This window comes from Caloenas nicobarica, chromosome 4 (genome assembly GCF_036013445.1).
Source record: "Caloenas nicobarica isolate bCalNic1 chromosome 4, bCalNic1.hap1, whole genome shotgun sequence".
In the NCBI taxonomy this organism is placed as follows: Eukaryota; Metazoa; Chordata; class Aves; order Columbiformes; family Columbidae; genus Caloenas; species Caloenas nicobarica.
Window position 1 is genome coordinate 50,657,228 of NC_088248.1, and position 12,369 is coordinate 50,669,596.

The 12,369-nt window shown below is 37.8% G+C and overlaps 1 protein-coding gene across 1 annotated transcript in view; it reads left to right on the forward strand.

Annotated features, from left to right (window-relative positions):
• Positions 1–9,195, forward strand: part of CHIC2 (cysteine rich hydrophobic domain 2) — a 31,953-nt gene extending 22,758 nt beyond the window's left edge. Inside the window, exon 6 of the mRNA XM_065634486.1 lies at positions 2,150–9,195. Coding sequence (XP_065490558.1) covers positions 2,150–2,200 — 51 coding nt within the window. The 3' untranslated portion in view covers positions 2,201–9,195. The remainder of the gene's footprint in view (positions 1–2,149) is intronic.
• Positions 9,196–12,369: the final 3,174 nt, after the last annotated feature.

Sequence of the window (12,369 nt, forward strand, 5' to 3'; positions counted from 1 at the left end):
GTGCAAGGATTTTCTACGGTTCACAGATGCACGGTTTCATGTGCAGGACTGATTTATAAAGTTATGAATGACTTGAAAACAAGGCTTCACTGTGTTCTGAAAAATAATAAATTAATTGCCAAGATAAAATAGCTTGAACATGTGCTGATGGAGTGTGAAATTTTAGATGCTGTATAAAGAATAACCACAACTTTGGTTACGCAGCAAGTCAGATATGGCTGTTTTATATAATGCTAATGAAGTCTAAAAGTATGGAAGACGACCTTTCAACAAAGCTATTGGAGCTTAAGAAACCTTTAGCCTTTTTAGATTTTAACTACCCCTTACGTCAACTGTCTTCAAAGTATCTTTATCTCCAATTGGTGTCACTAAAATATTTTTAAGTCAGTCTCTGGAGTTTTAACTTATTTCAGTCTTTGAGACTCCATAAGCCCATCTTGGAAATATACAGTGAGAAGTTATATGTGGTTTAAAATGAATGATGACCAATGTGGGACTCCAGTTTGATAGGCTTGCTGTTTTTTTGGTACTGTTTTTATTTCCATTTTCAAAATGTCTTAGAGGTACAAAGAACAGGATGAAATTAAGTTGCTGAAATGTAAGAAACATTAGAATTTGCATAATTACTTTTAATGCTCTGGGAAGTAGCTGATAGGGTGAACTTTAAAAAGAAAGATTAACCTTTAAGAAATATCTACTGTATTAGTTCCAGCTTATCTGTGATCTTTCATTATGTGGTACTTTTCCTGTTCTTTGAAACAACAAAGCTATCATGCATATAAGCATTTAAAAAGTGATTAAATAATAGTAAATTATATTAAAATAATATTTTTCTTTTCGTCTTCCCATTTTTCCTGTTTCTACATTAGATCTTTTTTCTAACCTGAAACATAAAATCTTTAAAACACTTTTTTTACAGAAACTCTTCAGTTCACTGAATAAGTAGACTCTTTGTAACATCTATTCCACATTTTTTTTTTTTGGTTTAGATACATGAGATGTGACTGAAAATGGAATACAGCAAATTTCAGAAAGTAGATTTTAGGTATACCTAAGTGAAGAGTTTTTAGTTCACTGCAAATTTTGTTTTTCTACAGGAAAATGTTGTCACATCCGATGTTTTGCGGATTAAATTGAAAAAAAACACATACAATGATAGTTTGTAAATACTATGGCTCAGCAACATTTACAGATGAACATTCATTCTATAAATACAATTTAAAATCAACTTACCTGCTTACATTGATAATATGTAAGCATGGGCATATAGTTTTACAGGATAAAGGTCAAAGATTTTATTTTCAGTTTGTGAAATGTCTAACATACTATCTCTGGGTATATTTAATGAGAACTTTTTTACAAAACTTCTCTCTACCATTTTCTCATTTTCAGTGGACCAAGTTGCTAGTCCCTTGAAAACTGCACTTAATGTTTTGTTCATGATTTAATTTTAAATAATAAACACTTATTGTCGTCTTTTTTTGATACAGATCATTTAAATTAGACTCTTGTACCCAAAACTTGGTGCTTTGCCAACTTGAGGTTCTAAATCCACTGTTGTAGATACTAAATTAGATAAATAATTAAATAAATTAAGTAAATATATTTTACACCTTTGGCTTAAGCACAGTGTTTCAGCTTTACTCCTTGCTCCCCTTTTGAAACCTTGCCTGGGTATCAGAAGCCCTGGTATATCAGAAGCATCCAGGGATTGACTCATGTCAGTGATCAAGGGATTTTGAGCAGCTTGCATAATTTCTAACAATAAGTAACTTCTGAATATCTCTAAAGATAAACTTATACACCTGATTTTGATATTATTTCAAAAGCGTTTGCCTTAGAAATAAAATCGGAGACTTACTACTCTTCTGATGTCCCATATGCTATCAGAGATAGAAGTGTTTACCCTCTAAGCAGCCAAGCTGTGTTCTCCTTTACAATCAAAACCAGTTAGAAATTATTTTTTAACTTCTTAGAAAGGCAAGCTCCCCTTACAAGTAAATAAAATCCCTAGCACTGTCATCTTTAATCGTCATCATGACTTGATGTACTTAAAAAAAAAAAAAAGAGCATGTGAATTAGCATTGTGATAAATAATAGGATTGCTGCCACCTTCCATTTAATATATATTTGTTTTCTTTTTATACAGGTCATCCTTATAGAATTTTTACCAAAGACACCGATTTTTCGACCAGATTAGCATTTGATTTATTTATAGAGACTTATTAAAGTATGTTGTCTTTCCAATGGTGCCTTGCTTGGTGCTCTCCTGGTGGTGACATAGCGTTGGTTCTACAGAATCTTGTGGTGTTTTCGTTATTTTTTTGTTTTGTTTCAGTTTCATTTGTGTTTGTTGTTTGTTTTTAGGTTCCCCCCCCCCCCCTTTTTTTTTGGTAATAAGAGCATGTCTAAGTGCATTTGGTCAAACTCTGCAAAGTCATTTCATGCAAATGTTAACTACTACTGAAGTTATTGTTACTTTTACTACTTCTGTTTATTAACGTATCTTGATTTTCAAAGAGTCTTTTATATGTGTGCGTGTGTATGTGTACGTATATATTACTATAAATACACAGCTGAAAATGGTATACAAGTGAGCAGGTATTTTTTTATCCCCAAATGACACAACTAATTGACTGTACATTGTTTATGTCCTTTTAATCATTTATTTACATGCTGAAGTACCTTCAAAGATCTTCCTAAACTTTTGTCGGTGACTAGTCAGTTGTAAATATTTTTATTTCTTTTTAGGATATTGGCTAGCCTCTTCCAGCAAAAGGAGGAGATAAAGTTCTTTTTGAAACCCAAATGTCATTGCATTAGTAGAAATCTGTGTTTTTCATGAAGAAGTCCTGTCAGCTGGTTCTGAAAAAGTTCTAATTTAAAGGTTTAAAAAAAAAGCAGCAAAGTAGAATTATTTTACTTAGACTAGGAGAATCACTGAAAGAATTGCATGCATCTGGTTAGTAGGATTAAAGATCACAAAAATATATTAGTATTATAGTTTATAATGTAGCTGTTTTAATTCAGGCTAATGCCACATATCAGCTTTATTCCTATTGTTTACAAGATCCTGTACACAGGGGCGCAGAAGGAGTTGTTTTATTAAAACCTGTTCTGCAAGAGGACCTTTCAGGGTGGGTTTGTTGTTTGTTGTTTTAAAGTCACATAAGCAGAAAAAAGTTATTGAAGAAATTGTGAACTGTACAGCTCCAGGGACAAATGCAGTGTACACTGGGCAACAGTGTAAGTTTAAGTGTGTTAGATAACTACTTATCGCACCCTTGTTTCTGCTCATTTTGGTTTACAAAGCTTGTTTTCTGCACAAGTATAAGACTTTTTTAAACTGGATATATGGTGTATGCTTGGGTCAGGCCAGTTCTATTTAGTTTCTTCTACTTGTATCTTAGTTGTACATATCTTCACACATTATAGTTTTTTAATTGCAACTCAAGCATTTTAAAGTTTGCATTAGATATCTAAAATTACTGTACATGAACAATAATGTAAGTTAAGAATATGTTCCTTGTACAGTTGTGGTAGCAAGCAATAATGTGAATATATGAAAAAACAGATATACTCTGCTTAATATTTGTATGAATGAAAAGATGATACCACTACAAGAATAATCTTCTCTTTTTAATCTTTTAAATACAAGTTTTATTTCAAGGTAATACATTACAGGTACCTTGATGCTGTGAACTATTTTTCTATGTCTTCAAAATATTTATTATCTGTAAAATATTCTCTAGTGAGTATTATATTCCTAAATTGTTGACAGTGGGAGTGGTCTGGAAAGTGTTAAGCTTTCTTAAATCTAAGCCTTCTGTATCTGTTCCCAAAACTCATCCTTTGCTCAGCTTTTGTCTGTGGATTCCTGCTGTTTACTTTGAAAATAGCTCAGCTCTGCTTTTCATACAAGCCTACAAGTGTGTTTCTTTGACTTGATGGAAATATGGGGTTTTTTAATTGACAAATACCAGTTTTGTGCTGCCTCAGTCTTCTGTGTCCCGCAACCATTTCTCTCCAAAGTAAGCGGTTATAGTTTTTTAAAAATCAATTTCAGCCTCTTCTTTAGCACAAATCTGGATTTGCAGCACTCCTCCTCTCACCCAGAAGCTTTAGCAGCAGCCAGCACTGGGGACAGCTGGGGTTGTGTTGTGGAGGATGGAGGTGCAGGGGAGAGGTTGCAATTGAACTGGTGATAAGTACTGATGAAGAGAAATATATGTTGATTTCTTCAAGTGTCAGTTTTCAATAAAATGACCATTGACCCATACAAGGCCTAGATTTTATTATCAAAGTTTTCAGTTGACTATGTAGATAGGTTTGTGTCACGGATGCAGTTTTCATTGGTGTGGAGGGGTAAATTGGATGTGGCTTGTGATACGTTCATAGTAGCGCCGCATTCAGCGTGAACTATTCGCCTTAGTTTACTACCCAGACTTTCCAGACCAGATTCTGTGACACAGCTACCTACCTGCCATCCAAACCTACCCACAGTAAAGCTAATTTGAGCATGATGTGTGCTCAAACCAGAGCAGTGGATAGAGTGTGGCTTACAGGTTTACAGAGAGTATCTTGTTAGTAAAGCTTCCACATAAGCACTAGTGCTGTTTAAGATCTTGTTTACTTTTAGGTGCATCTGCAGTCATCTACCTGGTTAGCAGGCATTTTGGTATTTTGACTGTGAGTTTCTCTCTAAGAATTCTAGTATAGGGATCTAAAGTAGAGCTCTGAGCAAATAAATAGTTAACTCCCTTGGTAAAGAGCCCAGGCTAATCGCCCCTTAAAGCATTTCTGATATTTTATTAAAATAATGTCTCTGACTTAAAATACAACCAGGAAACTTGAGAAACTGCATATATGTGTGTGTGTGTATATATATATACACATATATATATGAGTTTTTGCTCAAAAGTGTTACTCTCTTGATGAGGTAGTACATTCACCTAGTAAGAACGTTATAAAACATTTTCATATAATCCCTTTCGATTCATTAATTACGTCGATAGAAATTGAACATGGCAGGAACTTTAATCAACTCTTTAATGCCTGCAGCAGTCTTCAGGATTTTCCTTTGATGTTGTTTCTAAAATTCTGAATCTCTTTATTTTGTATGCTAGTGAGAAGGCATATATTACCTTTTTTTTTTTTTTGTCCAATTGGCAGAGGATGAAGTAGCAACAGTTTGAGCAGGCCAGAAGCTATAGTTGGACCTCCAGGACATAGACTACTCTTTGCTAAAAAAAGTATTATGTTGTGCTAATTTGTTCAGCTTCTTGCAGCTCAGCAATTTCTAAAAATAACCTTATCTATTTCCAGTTTCCTTGAATAGTAAGAGTTAGGTAACCACTTGATATTAATAATTTAACAAATGATGTTAATGATGACTGTTTTACCTATAGCCTGAAAAACTAATGGTGAAGGCATCAATGACTCCCTGTGAAAGCTAATTATTATTATTTTTAGTTATAGTGGCTATTAACTGGCCAATAAAAATTCCTTTCCTACTGAAATACAACCAAATTAAATTATTTTTAACCTTTTAGTGATAGGTAGAAATAAGTAGAAATAAGTCCTGAGGGAGAAAGGCTTTCTGTCTGACCCTACATGAAGAATTCTGTAGAGCTCATCTGTTGTTAAATAGCTATGATTTGGAGTTTATACTGGGATTGGCAAACTCCACCAGAAATTAAAATGTTTATGGAGATAATTTATTAAAAAGACTTCTACTGAGCTATTACAAAAAAATTACTACTTTGTGTAACCTATGTATGCAAATGCAAAATTCCCCACAATACTCAAAAACAACTAGATTGTAAAAACTTTTCACAGTGCTTAGATTTAAATTATAATCTCTGAATCAATTTGTTAAATGATACATTTTTGTAAATCTTGAGGCCATGGTGTTTAAATGTAATACTCTGTCTCTGAGACACATGCTTACTTAAAAGTCAGTTTTCATTTTTTTTCTCAATGTCATTATATAACCCTGAAGATTGTAGGAAGAGCTTTAAAATGCAGTCTGTAACAAGCCAGAAGGCAAAGAAAAAGAACTTGTCCTTATTCTCTTCCCTCCACCCCCACCCCAAAGTCTTAATTTTAAATCGGTCCCCTTGTTTTGGGAGCCCTAGCTTATGGGTTTTGAGCAGCTGGCAATAATGCAAATTGTGCACCAAAAAAACCCATTTGAATTCTGAACAATTTAAAGAGATCACTTTAATTGAAGAGGCAACAGACTTGTTAAGCGAAGAAAATCCCTGGTTCTTTTGAGTTCTCCTATCACTGCTGTTGAGTAATTAAAAGAAGGATCATGATGACCCTACATTAGGTCAAAATCCAGATGATTTTGTATAAAGGAAATGTTCAATTAGAGACGTCTCAGAGCCCCAAATGTCTTGGATTCATAGTAGTGACTTATTAAGGGTAAGTGTCGCTGGCTAGTATTGTATCTGTGACTAAAATAATTTATTTTGCTCTTCAGCAACCTTGCTTATGAAAAGAATGCATTTTAGAAATAAGATCTATATTAATCACCGCTAATTTCCTGTAATTTCTGTGCTGCTTCTCCCTAAAGCCACGTTGCATTTTGATTGCAAACAGCTAAAAGTGTATGATCATTCTAATGCCTTTAATAGCCATATTGTAGGTAGAAATATTAACTTCTCAGGGACTAATAGGAAATACGAAAATGGAGTTAATGAGCTGAATGCCTATCTGCATGAAGGCTTACTTTGCAAACAGCACCCTAGAACACTTCTGATTGTAATGTGCATGACCATTATGAATGTTACCAGTATGCAGCTACGATAGCTCCTTTTACCCTGTTTTATTAGTCTGCTGAATGTCAAAGTATGTCATATAAGGATAAATGAAGGTTTGGTGGGTTTTTTTGCTGATTTGGATGGAGTGATTATTTCTAATGGTGCTACCTTCTTAATTCCTGTGTCTATTCTTTGTAAAGTTCTCTGTTGGCTGGGTGAATCGGGTTACTGGTGTAATTCTTAAGCAAGTGGAAATGTTTCAAGGGGAGAAGTACTCTAGAAGCAAAAAAATTCACTGCTGAAAACACCATGCATTTATTCTTAATTACTTACAGATATACATTTGGGTTGTTTCAGTTCATTAATTTTTGAACTTCATCTTTTTGCACGCTGACATTTCAGTCAGCATGGGCTGAATTAGAGGCCATTTTTTTAATTAAAAAAAAAAAAGAATCCTTGCACGAAACTTTAAATTTTGACCCTTGTTCTGCTGGTGTGTGTGTCTCCACTACGTGATACCTGGGTAATACATCTTTTATAAACTACATTTTATTGTTTTCATATAAGATGTCCTTTTAAAAGATTATTCTACTTCGTTTAGCTCATTAATATTTCATTAAGATTTACCTTATTGAAAAAAGATTCATAAATGCTTGACTCCTCAGAATACAGCAGACCATTAGGAAAGATTTAGTGAAGCAAAAGATGAAACAGGAATTAAGAGAAGCAACACCCAAAGATTTAATTTGGGAATTAGGTTTGGAAGTTTCTAAGCACGATGGAAAATAGTTTTGACCTGAATGAAATGGTATTGAATAATGAAAGTTAAGTAAAAGCTACCAATCCCTTTCAGTAATTGCATAGACTGTCTTCTCAGACAATTTTTTTATTTTAACAAGTGTGTTATTAGTTTATTTTGATTATGCCTAATTGATAGACAATTCTACTATTATGCAGATTTTGAGGTAAGCTTCCTTTTAAACTCAGCATCTCTTAGTTTAAAATATCCAGATCAAACCAGAATCGTTGATGAGAGCTGCGCAGCGAGGGTGGAAGAGTCTTTTCCTAAGCTGGAGCCTGCAATGCACAGCTAATTGTTCCCAAAGAAAATTCTTGCCTTGTCCAGACAGCTCCTGTCATGTGACAGTATATCTAAGGCCCAGGGGGAGTATCCAGTGAGGATAATTTAGGTTCAGGTGAGTAAGAGAGATTTTTGTAGTTAGTTGTAGCTTTTCTGGAGAAGGGAACGAGTGACAAATGCTCACTTTTGGAGGGCAGATAGTAGATTTTGTAGTGTTTATTGAAATACACTCTGCACCCCCCACACCCCATTAGCTTAATCATTGAAAGTTACTTTACCTCATGCTGAAAACTAGACTTGATAGTTACCTGAAGATTTTTTTTTGTTACAGTGTTTTAGGTTTGTGAATCCATTTTTTAAATCGTGTTTAGAAATTTTTCAAAAAGTCAGATATCCTGATGCCATGCCATATAACTGGTATTTTTAGTGACTCCGTGTTTAAACTGATTTCATTGTACCAATATAAATATCTCACTCATCCACTCTAAATGTTTATCTCTGATCCTTCTGTGCTTGCAACAGGCTTTCTAACTTGTTAGTATATGCAGTGTACATCCTTGTTAATGTCGTCAATGGACAATTTGGTTCAGTCAGGTAACAAGGAATTGTTCAAATCAGTCGTTCCTGATTTGAAAAGTCTGACTTGGATTCTTGTTTTCATAAAAGACCGAGTATGACAATCAGAATACCAAACTAATTCCAACGACACATTTTAGAGAGAACAGTAAACAACAGAACAGTGCCTACGTGTCGGGTGCTAAATTGGCCCTGTGTAATTCGTATTGCTTTAAAAGAATTCGCAGAGAATTGCATCGGATTGTATGTGCTTGGAAAAAAACTTGTTAAATGTACGCAGCAGTAATGATAAGTCGCTGGAGGGATGTTATCTTTCAAGAAAGCAAACTTAAACCCCAATATTTTTGACTATGTTAAAAATCCATTTCAGGCAGAAAATGCGTAAGCAGTAATTTAACCTAGAACTGGATATTAAGGAAACTGCTGTTTATAGAGACATGATGGTAATTTTGCCTGTTGGGCATCTTCTCTCATACAGCGTTTAGGAAGGCAAGATTGCTGTGATTTCCGCTATTGTAACATTCCTCTTCGAATATTTTAAGTCTGGGTGAGAGACTGAAAGCTTAGAGGCCAGTACTGTGTTCACAGGATGCTCGGCTTTGGGAGGAGAAGATAGGAAGTAAAGGACTTTTTTTTTTTTTTTAAGTCTGCACAATTGTATATATGCATATTTAAGAGTATTTAACCATGTCTGCTAAATTACTGAAGTGAATCTATTGTTGAATTATAGAATATTATTTAATACATCAGCATTGTTTTTTTCTGACCTGACCCAGAATTGGACTCCAATATAATTTTTTAAAAGCATTTCTTAAGCTGTATGTATTATAAACTAATAAAATAATTGTTAACCTATCTACTAAGCCTTACCGTTTTTCATCTATCCAATATGTTGGGGGGAAGGAGGAACATGGTAGGGAGAGGAAGAAAAGGAAAGAAAAACCCCAGAAACTTCTGCCTTGCAATACAATGGTCTGTTCTAATTTCTAGTTGATACTTCTAGTCTAAATTAGGAAAAAGAAAAAAAAAAAAAGTTTGGGGTAATTTAGATGACTCTAGGGCTAGAGTTACCAAATTCAGGGGCATTGCGTGCCTGAAAGTGTTTCCAACTGGCTTTTCATTAGGTTCGCGTTTGGAGTTCTTGAAGCTTGACAAGCCCTAATGGTAGCAGGATTTATTACATGTATCACCACTAGGGTTGAGCAGTCATGTTGAAGCTGTTTGTACGTGATTTCTTTATGCACTAGTGCTTTCAAACAAGATATGCTTTCAACTAGTTAAGGCAGACACCATTTATTGAGACATGACCATTCCCATCTATGTAATTTGTGTATTTTTGAGACGATCAGAGATGAAACGCTGGTTAACCTGAACCTTACGAACAAAAAACTAACCCCCGCGCTCTCCAGCACTCCGAGGTCTTGCTTGCCATCGGCCAGCCGCTTTTCTTTGCCTGAAACATTTTACAGCTCTTTGGTTACCCTGGTATGGAGATCTCAGCAGCCACTTCATAATGTGTGCGTGTATAATGTGTGGAGTGTCCGTGGGTGCTGCGTGCAGCTGTGCGGTGTGTGTGCGTGGGGAGGCTGCTCTGCCCGCCGCTGGGAAGCCGCATTCCGGCTGTTGTAATTTGTGCTTCCAAAGCGGTATGATACAATGTTGCTGAGCAGAAAAGCGCACGATAGATTTAATGTAGCCAATTGTGTACTTTTGAAAAAAAGAGTAACTGTTCAGTGTGAGTTAATTTTGGATTTTTTCAGCATCTCTCTTTTAGGCTTTGTGCTGCATTCTTCTAGACAAATGCGTATTCCATGTGGGCCACTGTTCTGCTAAATGCTCTCAGTTCTCCTTTTGCAATCAAGATTATGTTGCTAAGGAGATTTTGCTTTTATTGGTGCCATTGATTTGTGTTAATACGTTTTGAATACCTCTCGGTATTCTTCCGTAGACAAGGCCAAAAGAAAAACTTCCCCGAGTTTCCCCATTTACATTACAAATGGAGCGGTGGTGTAATGAAGCCGATATAAAGTGGGCAGTTGAAAGGGAACTAAAGAAGGGCACTCAAGTGAGAAATGAAGAAATGTGCCGAGAGCGGTCTGCGGGCCGCCTCCGGCCCAGCTGCGGCAGCGGCCTCGGGCCGGCGCCGGGGCCGCGGGGAGAGCCCGCTCTCCGGCCGCCCGGACCACCCAGTCGCTGCGCCCGCTCCGCGGATTACCCCGCCGGGGCTGCCGGGGGACCCGGGGCCCCCTCCCGCCGCCGGAGCTGCCACCGGGCCCCCTCCCGCCGGCCCCTCCGGGCTGCTGCGCTCGCCGCCGGCCCTGCTTTTCTCCTCCGCGCCTGGCTGCCCCTTCCAGCCAAAGGCAGGGCTGGCCGAGGGGAGGAAAGCTCTGCGGAGCTGCAGAAACGTGGCCTCGGGCTCTACAGCGATGCCTTGGGCGCCTGCACAGGACGCCGGGGCTCCCGGCCGGGGTGCAGAAGCGCAGCCTGACCTGCGTTCCCCGTGCACTGCCATGGCCGGGCTGAGAACCCACTCCCGGCCACTCCAGCTTTGTGCTGCCCTTGGTGAGGGGCAGTGGGACTGCCCGGGCACCGCCTGAGCCCTCCGATTCTTCCTGCGCTTTTAAAAACAAACAAATAAACCCCCTCAAAAAAAACCCCCCAAAACCCCCACAACCCTCACCAAACAAAAAAGAAAAAACCAACACTTTAATAATATTTTTTTAAAAAAACAACAAACACTTAAAGCCTTTTAAGCTTGTGTTCATAGATGGCTCTGTTGAAGACAAGCCCCCGGAGGATATTGGGCCTCCTGCCCTCGTGTATGTGGACAAAGGCCTCCCTTGGCTGTTCTTGCTCTTCCGTGTTACATGGATGAGCTCCTGAAGGACTCAAAGACCTGGTACTTTTTATATGAAAAGATTATTCAGAGAACATTCACACCAAAAAGCCAAAGAGTATTCCCATCCTCCAGGATTTGCCATCACAGAAATCTTCTACCCGTGGTGATCTAAGCCCCTGTTCCCTGCTTGATGTCGGAATGGCATGGAGAAGACCTGGGTCTATGTCCACAAACAAGGTAAAAAAACCCTTTGCCAAGTGATGTCAGTACTTGCAAAGCACCTTGGTGGTTGCACTGCAGATATTCAGAGACCAGGACCTCTGTTACATGGCCCGCCAGGGTCACAGGGGAGCAGCGTGAGCCCTGTGCCACATGCTAGTGAATGAGTTGGGACAGTAAATGGCTTCAGGCACCTCGTTCAGGTTTTGGTTTTCCCATGATACAGGGAGATGACCCAAAGTCACGATATTGCCTGACTTGTGATCCAAAGGAGCAAAGGTGTTTTGAAATAGAAGGGGTCGCTCTGCCTTTTGCATTGGGATCAGCAGTCTGCTTTATGCTGTATATTACTTGTTGTGAAAGTGTCCCATGGCATTTATGTAGGCTCAACTTGCTTCTTCATGTTGTTCCACGTTGTTCAAGCTGGAGGACTTCATTCTTTGGCTGTTGATCACATTATGTGTAGCATAAACTTCGCTTCTTGCACCCTCACTCTGCAGTATTAAGCCCCTGCCAGTAGGATGGGCACTCAGGACTGCTGAATAGGTGGGAGGAGTAGAAAAGCTCAGCCTCTTTACTCATTCTCTACGTGACCTTTTGAGGACTCCAGGTATTAAGTGACTTATTCCTGTTTGTGTGCCTGGGAAGATCTGGATCTCAAGTAGTTATTTAATAAAATGAGAGAAATGCATAAGGATAGCTATTTGATCCAAGGCATGCAAAGATCATTTTAGCAGTGGGTCTTACTCAGGATTTCATGCCATTCTGTATTAATTTCACAGTTCTAAGCAAAATCCTTCATTGTGTTTCAAGAGCGTGTGCCCAAATGCGTTATCTTTAATATGCTTTTTCATACCTTTTCCAACATGCTCTATAGAAAGGGCCTG